Source organism: Bombus vancouverensis, chromosome 7 (assembly GCF_051014615.1).
Source record: "Bombus vancouverensis nearcticus chromosome 7, iyBomVanc1_principal, whole genome shotgun sequence".
NCBI lineage: Eukaryota > Metazoa > Arthropoda > Insecta > Hymenoptera > Apidae > Bombus > Bombus vancouverensis.
Genome location: NC_134917.1, coordinates 9687164 through 9708078, shown reverse-complemented (window position 1 = coordinate 9708078; position 20915 = coordinate 9687164). Strand labels below are relative to the sequence as shown.

The following is a 20915-nucleotide window of genomic DNA, read 5'->3' as shown; positions in this document are numbered from 1 at the left end:
TTCACGTAATAGAAGCTCGTGTTCAAACAAATCGATTCAATCAGACGAAATTTCATGAATCATGCATTAACTAAAGTTTCGTTTAACTACATGTACTTCCACTCAGCTTTATTTCTTTACTAGCAGACGAAAATATTAGAACTTGATCTTCTCGATACATAAAACTATTTTACGATATCTCTTGTTCCTTCAGCCGTCGCTCGATTTCTACAAATGTTCGACGACGATTGCGTATAGAGATTCGCGACAGTGCAGAGAAGAGCTATGTAAGGCGAACAAGTTCTATCAACGAATGACATGTTTATATGGTTTCCTCGGTGTCGATCGTCGTGGAACTTGGAGAGCAAAATCGCTGTAGCGCAGTGGGTCTCTCGACGTGACGCACGATCCCCTTACAGGCGCCAGCCTGCTAGAAGAAGAGGCGGACGAAGAAGACGAAGAAGAAGAGAAAGAAGGCGTTCCGACGAAACGGAGCGCGGTGTCGGAGCCAGATAAGATCTCCGAAACGGGGATCAGTAATATTTTACAAAGTCATCGAAGTTGCTCGCTAACTTCGGCATAAATTACAATCGCCGTCTCCTTCTCTCTTTCTTTCGCCCAGTCTTTGGCGTTCATCCCTTTCGCGAAGTTCCCTTCTACGGCTATGGGAAGATGGGAAATTGTACTCATCGTTGCGCATCACGAGTGTTAAACAAACATTTACCATCGTTTAATAACATAGGACATCAGGCCCACCTCGTTGCAAGCCAATAGATCTGTTCAAAGAATACGCCAGAATCGAAAAATCGCGGGAATTAATAAACACGTGAATAGTGGCTAAATAAATAAAGCTCTTCGAAGATTGAGCATGTTTATATGAACATAGTCGTGGTAAATTATGTATCCACTCGAGTGTCGAACGAGGAGGTGGTATAAAACGAGTAAATTTACGTATTGTTGATTTAACGTGGCTTGAACAATGTCATGCGAGTTTCGAGTAGTTTCTTCTGATATATTAATTGAAGTTGTTAGATTTATTTTACCATTAGCTGATAATCGTATTTTGTATAATGTATACGAGATAGATTATGACATTGATAAAAAACAAGAAAGTTATTATCAATTTCCATTGAGAAAGTCCTTCTGTCTTCCTGCTTTTACAGGCGATGTAGAATGAAGAAAATTTTTTATGAAAATTTCAAAATACTTTCATATTTTTACGATTTCTTTCTCGATAATTCGAAGTGATTGCAATAAATTGAGTTATTTAATTCAATAGATTAATTGCATAACGAAAGAATTACTCATTTAACAGTTTGCCATGATTTTAAAATACCATTAGTATAATCAAGTATGACCTTATTCTCGCTTAAAGGGACACCCATTTTGGCAATTAAAAAATGTTAGGTGTCAAAAAATGTTCGGCAATTCAATATCAGAAAAGTTAAAGTTCCTGCCCGTCCTAGATTTGTAAATGGACAGCACGATGTTTGTATTCGGACAGATTTCGAAAGTTTGGGATAAAAGTTGCGCACAACCATAATTCCTCCACCATGAAATCGTGTGTTTGCCCGCGAGATTAGCGTCTACGACAAGGCACAATACCGCCGTTTATTACTTCCGACAGTGAACAAACCGATTACCATCGTCGAAGCCCGTTACTTAACATTTCGCTGAAAGAAAAAAAAGAAAAAAAAGAAGGAAAAAGAAGAAGAACGAAACGAAAGCCAAAAAGTCCGAGAAACACGAAGTCCGGACCATGACACGAATACATTCTTCACTACAAACTTTGCCAGGGACTTGTTCATAAATCATATCTGAAAAAAATGTTTGCAGTGCTGTGCGACATGCGCTAGCAAAATATCACGTATGGCAGCGGTGAATGATGGTTTCGGTATGCCTGACAAATTAATTCGATGTCTTCGACGCGTAATTTTGAAGATTTTTAATGTTTCTTCGATTTTTACGTGTTCGACGATCCCTCGGCTACGAGCAAATCGCATGGTGTAAAAACTTTATGAATTATTACAGCCTGTATTATTAATCAGACAAATCATCGCGCATGTTAAATCGTATATCTACATGAATTCCTCTGGAAGAAAGGTTCGCATCATAAATATTGACGGAGATTTCATTCTGGAAGGTATCCACGTTACAAAGTTATTTACAAGAAAGATGCTAATTTTATCATAGATCATCCGTCAAGTGAGCTTCTTTAATTTATATGTATCGAAGAATGGAGTTTTTCGAATCAAATTATATTAAAGCAGTAGAACAAACTAATAAAAGCTACGTTAGTTTAGCAACAGAGTATTGAAAGTATTAGGTTATGCGAAAAGTTTCTTTCGTTTCATAAGGCGATAACAGACGAACAACTACTTCTGTTTTATATTATTTTATTGAATTAGGTATGATCCATTCCGTTCTATTTCTATTATTATGTTCGTGCATAATGCAATAAATTAATATAAAAGAAAAAACATTGTGCGTCTATTATTTCCTTATAAAACGAAAGTAACTTTTCGGACGACCTAATAATTCTCGAAAAAAGGAAGGAAAAAGGAAGATTCGTGACTGATGTTACTCGTACTATATTCATTCCCGTTTCTATGAATTATTTCAACCGATACAATTGATAATTATTATCTGAAATAATCTAATTAATTTATGAATTATTGCAGTAGGAAAAATACGTCCAACACAGATTTATTTAAATAAATAAAATAGATAAATCATATTTTCCTGTAATACACAAGGTTTGTGACAAAATACACGAAATCACGAACTCTCGAGACAAAGCAAAGTGACTTTTACCTCCGTGAAAACAACGAGGGTGGTTAGCCTGAATGTAACCGAGAAGTTAACACGATAGCGATCTGAATTTTGAAGATTTCCAAGGGTTGAAATACAGATATCACCCACGAAGACAACCTATCCATTTTCGAGTGGATTCCAACCTGAACTTAAGTCAGAAATTAATATTCTTCTTCAACATGCAGAATTTGCCTACTGCGGTTGAACGGTCTCAAGGGAAAATCTCAGGTATTCTGGCTGAACTGCATGGAATGGTAAGAATGAAGGAATACTATACGATCCGATATGTATGCATGTGTGTGTGTGCCTATCTGCCTTCTGATTTCCAACATTTACATCATTCCTTTTGTGCTAAAGAATGAGAAAATTTATCTCCGTCTATACATATTTTACTCTATTGTTAATCTATCCATCAATACAATATAATTCATTATCTATATATTCATTCCACTTTCAATAGTATTAATTCAATTAACATTAAATTGATTTTAAATGTACGATTGTTGTTAATTTTAATAACGAGCATTCTACCTTATATTTATTTTTCACTGTAATATTAAATGGCAACGTGCTGAATGAAAGATTCGCGTATATATAGCGAGTATCTACACTCACTTTATGAAATGCAAACGAAAAAAGAACTTTCGAAGCGATAAACATCGGCACGAGCGATGAAAACATTTCAATATTCTTCGCTGCTGACATACTGCAAGTAACACGTATAACCATGTCTATCATTTCATCTTTTAGTCATTTATCTTTCGTGCTGCATCTTTTCTCACGATAAATAAGCCTTATGAAACTCGTAATATACAAGACGAGCAGAGTTAAGTGGATAAATGTGAAATATTAAATTTATCGCAAATTCGATCAAAAAGTAGTTTGATTATGTAATTCTAATAAATTAGCACGACTACTCGTACTCGTATAACGAGTAAAATATTGGTAAATGTGTTCCCACTGTTAATGGAAGGAATCACAACCCTCGTTCGGATTAGTCAAACTACCTGATTATAACGAATATATAAGAATAATTCACAGGAAAGTTGCATGTATACTAATATTAATTATTAGTACCAATTGTATGTATACTAATATTAATTATTAGTATCTCTATTATCGTTCTCTTCTTCCACCGCTCGTTTAAAACGTAATAAAAATAATAATAAATATAATAAAAAACCTTGTGCAAAGGATGAAAGAAAAGAATGTTTATATGATAAACTCAAGCTCAACAAATAACTATCATAAACGCTAACTGGAACTATTGACACAATATCTAAATAAGCAATAATATCAGCAAGCGATTGATTAGATTACATGATAGAAGATTACAGGAATAGAACCAAAGACGAAGGAGATGCAGTACATTAAATGCATGAATTATAGCATCGATCGTGTAAAAGAATAGTAGTGTGAAACAATGACAAGTACGTGTACATACAACGTAAAACCTAAAAGCCAAGGCCGCGTTAGCCTAAAGCTAAGCCATCGCGAGGCGGGCTTCCAGAACGATCCTCGACAAGCATCCTCCATCCACCGATTCCTTGGCAAATTACACGCGTACGAAATTCAATCCAAAATTAAAATCGACTTTAAAGCGCATCTTTTACAATGTATATGGTGACTAGGGGTTATCGGCTTAAATTCATCGAGGACGGTGTCCGGAGTGAAAAAAATGAAAAGAAAAGAAAAGAAAGTAAAGGGGGAGAGAAAGGTAGAAAGCGTACAGCGTGTCGGCGAAGACGGTATCACGTTTCGTGTGAGCCGATATTTGTTACACGTTCTTATAGAAGATGAAGAAGCGGTCCGTCGTGCGGTCTCAAGGCGCAGAGGTGAGCGAGAATGGGTGCTGGCACGAGTACGAGAGCACGAGCACGAGCACGAACACGAAAACAGGAGAAGAGAAGAGAAGAGAAGAGAAGAGAAGAGATGAGAAGAGAGGAGAGGAGAGGAGAGGAGAGAAGAAGAAGAGGAGAAGAAAGAAGAAGAAAAGAGAGAAAGAGAGAGCACAAGCACACGCGGCCACGAGCTCGCACGGGTATTTCAGGGCCCTATTAACGAGTGGCCCCCCGCGGCCGGCGCAACGGGCCCAATCAACCCAACTCCAATTCCTGGCCCTCGCTTCGACTTGTTTTATGTAATGCCCGCGACGCCAGAATCAATTAGTCGGGGCACCCTCCTATTTTGCGTATGCATGCACGCCTATATGCATAGCGGTCAATCCCGGCCAAAAAGGTTCCGAACTTATTTGCAACTGTCCGTTGTTGGTCCAGAGGACGTCGGTAGACGAGAAAAACCGGTTCGCTTGGAGTTAGACGGAAATTAAATGACTCGAAACAAACGGGAATAGCGGTGCCCTCCTGACTCGTCTCCAGCCGTGCGTATCCGATTGCTAACGCCGATTTTCACATGGAAATCTATTCACCGTTGATACCACTTTTCATTACATCTGTAAAACACTCAAGTCCACAATGAACGTCTCTATACAGTCATTCTCAATTCCAAAGGCAGGTAGTTCTTATATTTAGGAGAAATACCTTCAAAATTGTTTCATTCGATACTTTTGTTTGTATATGAACCCTCAACTGATATCCTAATCCGGAGAGTATCCTAATCTGTATTCTGATGATATGTATTACACAAAATATAAAATAAAAATTAAGACGAAGTATTCTAAATCAAAGTGGCTTAACCCAAACTTCTTTTAGATTATCTATTATCCATCGATTTAATCCTTAATCTAAATCTTCCAATATAAAGATACTGAAGAAGAAGTAGCTTAACCCAGACATTCTTTACATTATCTATTATTCATCAGCAACAATTGAAGATATTATTTAATATATCAAACAATTTTTATTTCCTAGTATCCCTCGAAATTGTCCATAATCAAATTACAAATCTTTCGATATAAAGATACAATCTAAGAACCGTTACCTTAATAAAAGTAAGCAGAAAAACGAAGAAAAGATGTCACTGAATCACGTACGTATACGTATCCTGAAAATCAACAAACTTCAGTGAATGCCGCTAGATCACAGCACGACTGCGATACATACATCACACAGCGGCAACCAGCATGGGAGCGTACGATCGCACTTTGTTCAGCTACTAGGCAAACAATCGAGCTGGGCTATTCACGATCCAAAAAGCACTGCCGCGCGTATCGAACGAAGTGTGTGCATACATCAAGCTTGTTTATATCTACGCTGGAGTCAGGACATGCAACAATACAGCAATTTGGCTTGGACCGATACCAGATCTCACGGAGGTGCCTTTCCCACCTTACCGTTACTAACACGGTCCATCGACAAACAAGCCTCCCTCGTTCCCAATGCCACACCAGTGGTATAGAACCAATTTTTATCCAATGAACACACACATTTTTTTCACACCTAGTATATATATTTTAAATCAACTCCTAATTTCATTTTCTATTTTTATTGAAAATGAATAGTTAATATTTAATAAGTGCAACATCTAGGTTTCATTTTTCTAATTACATATTCGTACACAGTGCTATAAATAACAATTTCTTTCTAACAATAACATTTGACCGTACAATAGAAGTATTTAACAAAGAATTATTGACATATTTTCAAGCTACAATAAATGCTTCATATTTTCATAGAATATACAACACGATAATTAAATCATCCTCTCTTATACAAAGCAACAAATATATGTTATCTATATGTGTCTAAATATTGTCCGCATCTATGTTATAATTATATTAATATACTATACGAATGAGTAGCTGTATACATATTTGTAAAAAAATAAATTTGCATAAATATTAGCAGTCTAATTATCATTTATTAAATCATTATGAAAGAGACTCAAATATTAATTTGTCACATGTCTCATTATTTGTACCTTATCGATCAATGTTACTGTAAATAAAAATGGTTTCTATACCACTGGCATGCATCGATTTCACGGTGGCCCGTGCCACGTATCTCGGAACGTGTACACGCATACCTAAGTCGTACGAGACGCACCAACGCGTATGGATACCGGCACTGTATCCTCTATTTCTGGAATTCGATGCGATCTTATCTCAGCTTCGAAGCCGCCACGACCCCCGCGAAGAGGATGTTTGATTTACTATGAAAGGTAAGAGAAAAAGAAACACAGTAAAGCGACTTCGACGACATCGACCATGCGTTTAACAGCGGCGGTTCTAAAAACACGATTTGCAAATGAAAATCATTTTTCTAACTTTCTTTTAAAGAAACTTTAAGCTTCAAATTTCGAAATATTTAGAACAAGATAAAATTTCTCGAGTAATACGTATCTTATTCTACTTCGATTCTGCTGGTATTCTGATGGTAATTGTATATTTTAATTATTTCAATAACGCAAGAAATATTTCAATTGCAAGATAACTTAATTATTCCATTCAATCATAAATTTTTATTTATCTTTCAATTTTGTGTATTTTACAGTTTGTATCCTACATTGCATAAAAAAATTATAGGTCGTTAAAAAGAAATAAATTCTTTGACAAACTATATCTGAATTACTATAAATAAAAAAAAACCTTTAAAAAACATTTGAATCAAATTTCAAACATACTTAAACGGTAAATTTGTAATTACATTTACAATTGCAATTATAAAAATCATATAACTATATTACATATTTTCCACTTATAATTAGTAAACTTATTGACGAGAATATTGCAGTTTGTAAATTTATTAGAAACGGAAAGTTAAGGTATGTGCGAAAAAGGTACGGAACCTATATATTAAATTACAAATTTCAATTGTTTATTAACAAGAACACTCACCTCTTTCAATGGAACTTTAAAGGGAAGAATTTTTGTACCACTGATCACTGTGCCATAGGGTTTATATTCCAACCACCTAAGATAGAAAATAATAATAATGAATAAAGATACAACACACTTAAAGTATGTAAAATATGAACACATACATTTATTTATTCATCTATTTAATATACATTCATTATACGTATAAGTACACATATCACTGAACAACTATAAGCATAAACAGATAATGTTAAATAAAAAGAAATAGCGCCGCGTGAGTACTTATTCGGATTCATTCTTGATAATTTTAGATAACAGAAGTTGAAATTATTTAACACTCAACAATAATGGCATTTGAAAAATTTTATTTAATATATACAATCGGAATAATGTATTTCAATTCATATAATAATATCTATCTACATATATATAATATATATTAATATTAGAAAAAAGTATCGTCTATGAAATTACCTTACAATAAAGAAAAATGTGTTTCTCGACCGATAAGTTAACTACCATACAAACCGCATCGAGTAAATGCATTTAGAAATATTAAAAATGTAGTATTAATTGCGACTACGGAGCAGATAAACCTGAACACATTTGATAATATTTTAATTCACAATTACATTCCTACCGATAATATCGCTTAGAAAAGAAATATTAAAAACAATACAAGGAAAGTCAGAATAACATAACCTCTATGCAATGTGACCTCCGATTTAAATCATTGAATAAATAGTTTTAAATGCCTCATTAAACTCAATGGAATTATAAAAAATAAAAAATAAATAATACTTGCCTCTCGGGTATAGATTTCATCATATTCTTTGCTTATTTAGATATTATAATGCGGAATTATAAGCATAACACCGAAACGCAATATCACCAACACAGTTTACACGGCACACATACATAGTAGCAAGATGCAGTCGATAGTACTCGCGACGCAGAACGAATGAATGATCGATCTATCGATTTCTCGATTTTCGCGCGCGCAATGCCGCTACGTTGAAAAATAAATTTCATACAAAAAGTATTTATAAAGATTATTTCTCTTAACCAAATTAAAAAAAATAAAATACTTACCGTTTGTTTACTATATGCATAAAAATTCTATAGATTAATATTTTTAAATAAATTTTTCAATAAATTTTCAATCAAATTTTCAGTTATATATAATAATGCGTTTAATTTATATGATATTAATGATAAATATTATAATGTGAAGTTTAATTTCTTTGACTTCATTTTCTAAATATGACTGTGGACAAGCAAAACAGAAAAATATTTTTAGAAAAAAAGATTTTATTAGCTTGTTGGACACTGTACATCACCATCTTTTCTTGCTTTCAGTTGTAATATTTCATCTAATACCTTTTTTTCCAACTCCAGAAGTGCAGGTGGTTTTTTATACTACAAAAAAGAAATGAACATAACAATTATATATAGGTTACAGACTTTTATGCATTTGTAGAAAATTTAAAGGTGCAAAAATGCATAGAATAATATACAGAACTATATAAAATATACAAAATACTCAATATTTAATAAATGAAATCACTACTTAGATTCTGTCCTTCGACTTATATTCACAAAAATATAATATTGCATAAAAGTCTGCAGTCCAGTTATGTAAATGTATTAAAAATACAGATACTTCTCGTACCGTAATAATTAGCGTACTGTATTGATGTGTGAAGGATATTCTGTCTTGTACTACTTTTAATCCAGCACGTTCTAAATCTGGAACTATTATCTTTTTAAAATATTTTTTGTTGGTTGTACGAACAGTTATTGTGTTATCATCTTCTGCTGTTACACTATATACATTCTGTGGATATGACAAATTCCTTATGCGCCATTCAAGTGCAGTTTTTGTAATTCTTCTTGTAATAAATGGCTATTATAAAGATATATATAATAGTGATTATTATTCATTATATTTTGGAAAATTCAAACATATATTTAGATTAAATAGGTTATCATGTATTAGATACATGATATAATCTTATACTGTGCAAAATATACTTTACATACAGCACTTGAACTTTCCTGAATCCCATATGCTTCAATATTATTTTGTCTAGGTTCAGGGTCTCCAATTTCTACTTTCCAACCTATATCTTGTCCAAGTTTACCTTTCTCTTTCCATGCTCTCCGTACTAAAACATTTGTTTCTAAGTGGTATTCTTCTACCATTTCCCTACCATCTTCCATTAAAAAATGGACTTTTCTTTTTCCTATATATAAAAGTATGTAAAAACATTACATTTGATATAATTTTAAGAAGATGTAACATTGCTTTATGTAACCATATGTAATTATATACATCAAATTACATCTGACAACATATGTTAAAATAACATTTAAATAGCTGACAAAAGAAATAAAAATGCCAATAAAATCATATACTAGGCACATTCATATCTGTAATTTTGTAAAGCACATTTATATTTTACATTACATGTAAATGAATTTTACATATAATATATAACAGATTTTACATATAATACATAATTCAATTACAGAGAAACGTTTGAGATTAATCCATGACATTGTCAATAACAAACGTATAATACAAAATTTCAACTGACAGTATTTATTGATTAAACATTTTGAAGGTTAAAACTGTACATTTAAAAATCTTTACATTTAAGCAATCTTTGAATAATTCTTACACAAAAAAGTTCAATACATAACGAAAGCTTTAAGAATATGATATTAGTATATTTTTAAATTATCTTACCATCTTGGATAATTGCAGTTTTCGTAGCATTTTGAATAAGTCTCAACCACTCCTCAGGCGCCATTGGTAAATACTTCATCAGTCTCCTAGCAACTCTCTGCAATTACATATATTTCATATCACGATAGCTATTGATACTTTACTAATATTCAAAATACTACACTTAAAGAATCATTAAACGATTTGATTAGAAAGAAATATGTTTAAATATATAAATAATGTAAATATCATAATATATAAAATAAATTGTTAATATTTCTCATTAGCCATATTAATTATTTACAGCTGTTTACAAAAGGGAATATATAGGTACATACATTTCACTTGACTTATAATTAGTAAAAGTCCTTGGAACCTTGAGGGGAGAAGTATTTATATTTATCGCTTATTCAGGGAATATATTCTTCACAATACATTTACAATAAATTATACACTATAATTTTTATATGATGTTTAACTTTCTTGTTATATACTATGAAAATTATTCTTTTACTTACGTATTATATGACTATTCTAGTATGCTTTCTAGCATCACATGTAATATATATGAACAATAAATATTATAATTTTTTGCAAATATATTGCAGAGCTTATTTATTCTTATTCATAGAGAAATATATTGCAAAGAGCCAAAGAAATAAAATAGTATTAGGCAAAATTAGGTTTTGCAAAATGATATATCAGACTATCCTGAATATTTTTGGTCTATAACACTGTAACTTCATTTAAAATTTCAACTTTTGTTCATATTAAAAAATCTATGTTACTTTTGCATATAGAAATATATTATGTAATATTTTTATTATAAAAATTATTTTTGTTTATCAGCATTATAATTACATGGGTAACAGCTTTCACAGTTTCATTTTTATTTTTAAATTCTTAATTTTTCATAAATAGCATGAAGATGGACAAGTATCATGCACATATTATATTAAAATGTATACAGTAATTTCCCCAAAGGTTTATTCAGCTTTATTTATACAATATAGAAATTTAATGACATAGGAGATCTTAAAATGACAATGTGATCAGATGGAATTGAGGTGTATAAATCTAGTTCGTTTGTACAATTCACGAACAGAGTAATTGTAAATTATTCTTTTTGCAGCAATTCTTAACAACGTGATCTCCACTCGCTAAATACAGTACGTAAAGGCAGCCTACACCCAATAATATAAATACAACTGTGTATGTAAATGTTAATAAAGACATGACTATTATAAATTGTCGGCGTAAACAGTAGTTCTTTTTCGCTTTTAATCTTATAACATATATCTCAATTATTACTCTGCATATATGTATTTATACATATACATGTATATACATAAATACATATGTTCGATATTTATATATGTATAATATTTATAGAAAATTATTCTAACTATATTAATATATATATACAAAGACAAATGTGAAATACCTAAACTTTATTCGTCCCTTACTTTATAAAAATATGTGTATTTGTTATGTTTTCATTCATGTTTCAAACAATACTATTATTAATATTGTAGCAGTACAATACGTTGCGTTAAAAGTATCCACATAGTCACATTAATTACTAGATATCTCCCCACTTTATATTACAATTTATCGTTAATATTTCATTTGAACGGACTGAAATTTAACATTTTTGGAGCAGTTTACTGTACAGAACACTAAACAGTTCATAGAACAATATATATTATTCGATGCTTTAACACACATTGTTTATTATTTAAATCGTTCCTTCCATTTAATTTCCAATTTAATAAATGCAAGTTTAATTTTGCATTCCTGTTTTTTATCATTGCAAATTATAAATATGTTGTCCAACAAATGTTTATTTCCCTAGCATTGCATATTTGTGCAGATATATTTTATCTCTTCCCCATTGAGTTATGTATAACAAACTCAATGTAACTCCCTTTTTTATTCCTACCAAAATATGCAAATATTTATGAAGTTTGGCAAGTTTATATAATTTTGAAAGTGATTTAATTTAATAGACACGAATTATGTTGAATAATCATATTTCGATGTGATCGTAGATAGTTAACACCTACGTCAGTTATATATCAAATATATATCATATGTATATATATTCATAACTGAAACAACTGCATCGAAACGCGTTAAATCCTCTTCATAAAAATGTAAGTATATGTAATATACTCACTATATGTATATGTAACATACCCACGGTGCGTAAAAAACATACATGTACATATACATGCATTTAGGATTAAAACACACTTGTGTTATAAAAATAACAAAAGAGAATTGTAAGAAAATTATTTTAATTGGATTATTATTATACTGTTCCCTTGAATTTGAATAGAAAAAAAGTGACACTTAAAAAATTTTATAATATGATTCTTTTTTTTTTAAATGAGCTCGTGATTGTAAATCAATTCATAATGATATAGTTGTTTAAAATAATAAATAAAAATTTTACATTAAGAAATATAACGCAGACTTTTATAAATGTTGTCTACTTTTTTTCTATTTATATTGTTTATTGGTTTATTTATGCTATATAACTATATGTACAATCGACATTTCTTACGTTTGATGATTATTCTTCAGTTGTAAAGAAATGTGAGACTCAATGTGAGTTTCTGCAAAACTTTTGAAAAATTTTTTCATTTATTTGAACATGTGTGAAATATATCAGTATTAAGCAATAAGCTTTCTACGCAAACTCGTCATTGTGGTATTTAAAATTGTAAGTAATTTTTATCTCAGCACCGCCTTTACGTTCGTTTTGCAAAAGTGCAGCCGGTATATGAAGAAAATAGAGTTTCTCTTTCCAAACGTTTTAAAACGTGATTTCTTGATAATTTCATTCCTTATGTTCAGGATCAGGTTTTGTTTTTGGTTCCATTGTTGTAGGACGTGGATGGTGAGGATTTGTCTGGTTCCTTGGCACTAACAACACATTTCCATCAGCAGACTGTTGAAGACTGTATTCGTAAGGATGATATTGATTGCCATCAGGGTCGCGCAAGGACTGTAAATTAAATGGTAAAGTTGTTTTTAATTTTAATATACGAATAATATTACATCCAATTATTAACTTATATTATTTACAAGCCGAATTTCCAATTTATTTGCAAAATAAATAACTAATAGAATATACTAACTTGAAATACATGACGGTAAAGTTGACTAAATTTGTCTTTTACACGTTGTCTTTCAATAAGCATGAATTCTCGTTCACGAATAAGCCTCATCTTGCGGTCTCTCATCTCCTTTACTTCGTCAGCAAGACTAATGATTTGATCTAGCTTACGCTTGCGACAGTTTTGGGCGGCAACTTTGTTCTTGCCCCGTCTTCTAATGTCACGTATCAAAGACAATTGTGCTTCGCTGAGATCATATTTACTAAGACGTTCGTTAAATTCGTCCATTGGTAGATTAATAATATCATTCACCGGAATAGGGACATTCAACGCCCTTGCTCTTTTCTCATCTCTAGTTAGGTGTTCCTCGCTATCACTTTTACGTACTAAAAAAGACATTAACGAAGATTACAAATGTAATACTATTGAATTATAAATATTACATATTATTAAAGTATATTATAATGTTATTAATATTATTAATATTTTTAATAATATTTTTTAATTATTGAAGTTAATAATATAGTATTATTACATTATAATATTATTAAAGTATGCAACAATCATGTTGCCAGTTTGATCTATACAGTTCACCTTTTTTGTCACGAGAAACTGGACGTTGAAGAGATCCGGAACTTTCTGCAGGTAAATGGTACGTGTGATTATGATGAACGTGTTCTATAGCTGAACGTCCTGATGATATAAAAAAGAAGCAAGTATTATTATGCTTAATACCTGACACATCTCGCTTACTTAAATAATACATAATACATTTTATTTAAAATATTTTATCGTCTTAGAGTTCTGTAAGGTAAAGCTAAGAAATATCTGTTTGATATAAATATTCAGAAGCTAAGAGGTCAGTTTTACCTGATTGATGACGACTGAAATCTACACTACAACTATATTTTATTTCAGGTTGAGGCCCGGCTGCACCCTCGATCGGGCCAGAATAGGCATTTCCTGGTGCCCCAGCACCGACTGTGTGCGATTCATATTCATATTTCATTGGAGTGGTAGGATGTGCTGTAGCTCCGAGAGGCGAACCTGCCATGTATGAAAAATAGATGTAAAATCCATTAAATCTTAATTACATACGATGCCACATTGTATCGATTGTTTATATATATATATATATAAACTAACCAGTTCCTTGTTCCTGGAAGTATCGTTTTGCAAACATCTGATGTTTTTTTTGAGCAACTGGAGGCATTGTACGCTCTGTTTGACATCTTGGAGAACCAGCATTCCTTCCAGAAACGGAATAGCTGCAGTCGTATGACATGCGGTATTTGCTAATAACAAAATGACTAATATAATTACATAAACATTATTAATATTATGATTTATAATTTACGTCATTTACTTTCATTTATCGACAAAATTATATAGTCTTAGAAAAACTGTAACTTGCGACAGTCGTATCTTACATGACTAATTATTAATTATTGTAATTTGTAAAATTATATTGCAAAACATTATTTGTTTCATTACCATCTTGGTTTTATTATGTAAGAGCATTTAATAAACATTTCAGTGATAACGTTAATTCGAACAGGAAGCGAGATTGCAATACAAAATATAGGAATTACTTATCAATTTGTCCGATTGGTAAATAACATTCTATTGAAATTGTTTCATTATTTCAATATAATTTAATCACCTAGCATAATCCATAGTATAATGAGAATCAGCTTGTGTATGGCTAGAATTAGATCCAGTTTCCATCCACTCGCCATCCGAAAGGGATGGTACACGTTCGCTGCCCATGCTGCTGACAGCACTATCACTGGATGCATCCATCCTTTCGTCTGTTACACCCGGAAGTGTCGTAACTCCTGTTGCCGAAGAGGTTGTACCACCAGCTGTCTGAACTCCTGACAAGGCTGCTGCTCCCGTTGGACCAGAAGCGTTGTTGTTACCATTATCTAGCATGCGCATGGTATACATGCCTGTAACATTTTATTTTAATAATAATATGTTATCATTATATATTATATTAATGTAATTTAAGTTATAATATAAATCATATAACTATAATTAAATTTATCTAATAAAGGATTTTTGTAGAACCAGAGAGAGAGAGAGAGAGAATTAAGGCAAAAATATAAATACGGACAAATATGAAAATAAAGACTACTTTGTGAAATGATATATGTATATGATAATACGAAAAGGCGATTTTATGAAATGATCTTGCATTTCCTTATTTACTTGACTTACAATTTTGCTTAGCAATGAAGTCTATAGATACGTCAATAATTGTGAAAAAGTGTACTATATACGTACATTGCATTCGAAATTTTAGCACAAATAAAAGAGTTAATTCTTTTAATTAAAGCGGTTTTATATTACGACATTTTCAGTAAACGGATAATTTTAAGCGTCATCCACAACAATTAAATTATATTTAAGAAGTATTAATTCTGTCTTAAAATATCCACTGAAATATGTATTGTATTAAGCGAGCACTATTAAAATACATGAAATGATAGAGTATTAAATTTGTAATAGTACATTTTTATAAGTTACTCATTGTGTGTAATTATTTTTGTAGAAATAATATTTATTTTTACTAAAGTTGTCAAGTTATGGTGCAAGTGAATCAGTCGTGTGTAATAAGAAACATTCGCATGATTTTATTAAATAATTACTTGACAAACAGTGCATGTATATATTTCATTTAACGAACAGTGTGAAAATACACATGCCGTAAGAAGAGGAAGGCTCAAGCTCAAGGTCTATTGGTCGCGTGGATTACTTCTTGATCAACCATGCCTATTAATATGCGCTATATCTTTAAGATAAAATCAAGAAATCGTAAAAGAATTATACGATAAACGAAAGAAATATGTATAAGAATATGTTTATTTCACGTGTTATCGACTCTACTTACCCTAGTTTAATTTAGAATGAACTTATCGAAACATATTCTACATATTTATTGAACGAATAAAGGATATTACCAATACCAGATATATGTATGAATCAATAATTTAAACATAAGATAACTAGTAAATTTTATCAAATATACATACGTATATAGATATACAAAATAAACACAACTTGACAAGTTTATCGGAGAATAACATATTGCGAAAAAGATAAAAATTTAAAAAAGAAGTCAATATCGGCTGTAGAATCCATGCCGGATATATGACAAGAAATTAACTCAGGAACGTTGCATTCAAAGAGATTAAGATGCGCTGGTACAGTGATACCGCGTTTCTTAGAAACATTCAGCACATTCAGCTGCAACAGAATCGTACGTGACTAAGATCAAGTTTCATTCGTTCTTATCAACTAATTTTGCGAAAAGAAATACAATGCTTTATTACCATTTCTTTTTTTTTTACTCCTCACTATACTAACGACTATATACGTATCTCAGATAAGAGCTATGATATATTTTTAAACTGTTGATTTTTTCAATACATTGTACTTATTGATGCAAGTTTCTCAAGTAAGTTTGTTTGCCTCAAGAAGAAATATGTAAATTATACTGCGAGGGATAATAATGGTTTCACATTACCAACGAATAGGTGAAATGTCTGTGCGATTTAACATTCGATTAGTTGTATGTTAGCTGCATAATATCTATATATATATTATTATTATACATTTTATTTATATAATTATATTATATATATTATTATATATTTAACTACTATACGTGCTATATACGTACATTGCATTTGAAACTTTAGCACAAAAAAGAGAATTAATGCTTTCAATTAAAGCGATTTTATAAAACGCATTTAATTAAATTTCAATTAAAGCATTTTCAGTAAACGGATAACTTTGAGCACAACAATTAAATTATATTTAAAAGTTATTAAGTCTGTCTAAAAATATCCATTAAATATGTGCTGTATTAAGCGAGCACTATTAACATACATGAAACGATACATATATGTAGTATGACTTAATGGTTCAGACTAGGTTTGTTATACTCGTTCGAATTTTGTTATTTATCATTTTTCATTTAATGCGCTGAAGTATATTCAATAACAGACTATCCGTTATATATAGCGATGTAAGCATGAAAAAATATGAGGTGCAAGAAGAAAAAATATAGTAAGAATGCACAGAGTAAATCGTTAAATTGTTGTGACTCAGCACTTTCGATCTCAGCGATAAGCTATCAGACTAACGAATTCACTTTTCAATGGAACCTATAAATGAGAAACGTATCATGATATAACATCATTCTTATTCAAGAAGCACGTAATTTCAGTCTTTAAGTATCGCTTAAGTGCTTAAGTCGAACGCTATTTGAGTTCAATAGATTCAATGCTGGTCACAGAGTTAATCCAGAGTACATGTAGGTCGATGGCATATCAAACACGTGATATACTCTGCACATTGTGAACTATGTATATACCTAACTATATATACGAATTCCAAAGCTCGCGCATATTACGTTTCTCTCTTCCTTCTTACGACAAAATCAAGCAGTCTCGAACATTATTTATAACTTCTTACATTTTCCATCGTAAATCGGCTTAAATAAACATACTATAATCGGGACGCCAAAAATGTAAACAATAGGAATTTGCATAGTTCAACTTTAACGAGACAGGGTCTACAACGAAGTAAGACCCTAGCGCGTGAAATATGAAAATACGATATTATTTTGCCGATCACCGATAAGTCGAGCATGAGTCGACGTCAAATGCATACATTTAAATATTACTCATTCTCGGGAAAAAATTACCTACGTGGTATATATACGATAACTCCCATAGTCGCCATTTAAGCTCTAGAAGAGCTTAATCCAAAAATCAATGTTTTCGATCGATACGCTTTAACATCAGCAGAATATCCTCACTATATATCCTTCTCTTCGATTGATCGGTCGTTTCGCTTTAGACGTATCTACGTATAAACCGGTACTATATCTCAAGAATTTTCAAGGTACAGTAAACGGTACAATACGTGTAGGAGTACATGTTCGAGAACGTCGCCGGCGTAAATGTGTTTTCTCGTAGTAACCAGCTCTTTAGCACCTTTACTTTACCAGATGTTCCTTTCTCTCTTTCACAACAATCTTCCGCGGCATATTGAATCTACCTCCTGCTGGTGCATATTAATCGCGCCGAGATAAACACAAATATATCTACACCGTGTCCCCCTTTCTTTACACGCAATTCAACAATGGCTCGGTGCTAAGGACAAAGATACAGTTATCAACTCAAGTTTAGATTCTTGCGATTAAGAATCCGTTTGTTCGTCGATACGATTCACTATGTTTCAATCGATAATCACTTCTGTCGTTCAATAATATCGAATTCGATATTGTTCACTATATCGACACATTTTAATGAATTAAAATAAAAGTGAACACTTAATGAATCACAAACTGTCACACAACCGCATGATTATGCAAAATTTGATACGAGTCATTAAAAAAAACTTTATTATAGATTCACGGAATCATAGTTCATCGTTAATGAGATGCACACAGACGGGAATCTATCATGGCCAATGATTTCTCCTCGGAGAACACATTATGCCCGTCTAGACTCGTACGATTACCGCGACATCACGAGATATGTTAGATAGGCATTCGATCGCGAACGCAGCGTAAACATAACTACAGTATTTTAGTTGGTGGCGCGTAGCCGAGAGGCTGACCCGGCGCGGGGCGTCACCACTCGCTTCAAGAGGCTGGTGACTAGCGTCACTTTTCACTTCGGCATTGGACGGACACCGACGACGGTGGGAGCGACGTCGTACGGCTACGTCGCGTGTCCACCGATTCGTCATATAGTCAACTTTGCGTACCCTTGGACAATTCGTTCATCGATCAGTAACTTAGCGTATGTTCATGTTAATCTGTTAAGTCATCTAGCTACACGTTTTAAAAATACTATGTCAAGGAACGATAGCAATTGTCATGTATATAACACTATTGTAATCTATTTACTTATCATAGAAACAAAGCGATAGTTTTACTACATTTTCACGTTACTATCACCGAAGTATTTCGTTATTTACCTTAGAAACTTTTTATGCGTTTATTATAATATATGAAACATTTTGAAGTTTCACTGGTACTGTCAGGATTGTATCGGTTTAAGGAACCGGTCTGAAAATGTATACAGATGTTACAAGACATTTACTGTAAGTAAAAAATTACTATACGATACGAACAACAATCTTAACTATATAATAACAAGCGATGAAAATGGTCTTGCTGAGACCATCGAAGCTTATTAATATAATAAATAATTTGACTGTTTAGATACTTTGCTCGTCTCTGTGAAACATATACTTTCGCTAACTATACTGTAGCTTTTGTGTATATTTTCAGATTTGTTTCAAATTTTACCAATACGACTACTATGATAGTCGAGTTTCATTCAGTACTGATAAAATTTCAAAATGTTCCGTATAACACACGTATCCATATAATATATTTATATCATACATGGCAAGATATATTTGTAAGGAGAAACAGTTACAATTCCTCTCGTGCGTATCAGTAGCATAGAACAATTTAATTACAAATATCTCATTTTTCTCTTTTTCGTGTTCCATTGCTATCAAGGAAATAGTAGAGAACTGACCTTGCTAAAAACAAGTTCATTTTAGCGCGGTCGCAAACATATTTTATCGTTTATACCGCTTCGCTATGATTGGACTTTAGAGTCCTTTCTGATAAACCCTTGTATTCTAAAAAAGTGGGAAACTTCCTTGTGATACGTTACGTGCCACGCTCTGTCGAATAAAACGAATGGAATCGTTTCTAGGTATGGCATACAAATTTAATTGATAAATCAAGTTTTTATTGATATTAACGTTGTATTTTTACTATACGAAGTGAGATAACAAGTAACCGAGAAAGACAGAAATTGATTGGGAATATCATACGATATGTTGCTGTAGGATATAATCTCGAGTGCAATCAAAGCTGATAAATAAATAACAACGTTTTAAGATGAAAATTTATGATGCGTCCTATATGTTATGAAATTTAACAAAACGCTAATTTCAGTAGAACGATGAACACAATTAGAAGAAATAAAAAAGTTGTTTATCATACGTATCGACTTTTCATGTTACTACGTTACTTCTAATTTTATCAATGACATAATAGGCTGTCTTGAAAGCGGTTGTATCTTCTTATGCGATATAAAATTTTCCAGACTAAAAGTCACGTTTCTTTTTATTCGTAAAAATCACATTCTTTCACTTCTCTCGTTATAATTAAATGCGCGCGAGAAAACATAGTATTACTGATAACGTCTTCGAGATATTAACAGCAACATAAAAGAAACGCGAAAAATTGAAGTTGCAGTAAATATTGCTGCTTAATTGACGTACGCGCAAATGCAATTCCAGTATCTATATAATGGCGCGATTTTACGACATACAGTTACTCATTAATTTTGATAAATAAACGGAACGAATTGTATTCCGAGTATAGCGATTTGCATATTAAAATTGAAAATTGAAGAAAGAAGAAACGTGTTAGTAACATTAA

At 31.9% G+C, this 20915-nt stretch overlaps 3 protein-coding genes across 8 annotated transcripts in view; all 3 read right to left on the bottom strand.

The window, feature by feature from the left end:
- The window catches only part of LOC117159020 (RNA/RNP complex-1-interacting phosphatase), a 43132-nt gene extending 34602 nt beyond the window's left edge, over positions 1-8530 (bottom strand). The window contains exons 1-2 of the mRNA XM_033338493.2: positions 8376-8530; positions 7589-7664 (exon numbers count right to left, since the gene is read on the bottom strand). Coding sequence (XP_033194384.1) covers positions 7589-7664; positions 8376-8398 — 99 coding nt within the window. The 5' untranslated portion in view covers positions 8399-8530. The remainder of the gene's footprint in view (positions 1-7588; positions 7665-8375) is intronic.
- Positions 8531-8861: 331 nt separating this feature from the next.
- On the bottom strand, positions 8862-10463 carry LOC117159120 (protein DPCD). The gene is made up of 4 exons (XM_033338681.2): positions 10323-10463; positions 9614-9816; positions 9243-9476; positions 8862-8989 (listed from the first exon to the last, which is right to left on the bottom strand). The coding sequence occupies exons 1-4, from the start codon at positions 10399-10401 to the stop codon at positions 8885-8887; spliced, it is 621 nt and encodes a 206-aa protein (XP_033194572.1). The 5' UTR covers positions 10402-10463; the 3' UTR covers positions 8862-8884.
- An 801-nt stretch (positions 10464-11264) lies between these two features.
- Positions 11265-20915, bottom strand: part of cnc (NFE2 like bZIP transcription factor cap-n-collar) — a 111738-nt gene continuing 102087 nt past the window's right edge. For all 6 annotated transcript variants that reach the window (XM_033338672.2, XM_076620096.1, XM_033338671.2 and 3 more), the window contains exons 8-13: positions 15090-15378; positions 14573-14721; positions 14297-14473; positions 14021-14119; positions 13448-13812; positions 11265-13314 (exon numbers count right to left, since the gene is read on the bottom strand). In XM_033338672.2, the coding sequence (XP_033194563.1) occupies positions 13147-13314; positions 13448-13812; positions 14021-14119; positions 14297-14473; positions 14573-14721; positions 15090-15378 (1247 nt within the window). In that variant the 3' untranslated portion in view covers positions 11265-13146. The remainder of the gene's footprint in view (positions 13315-13447; positions 13813-14020; positions 14120-14296; positions 14474-14572; positions 14722-15089; positions 15379-20915) is intronic.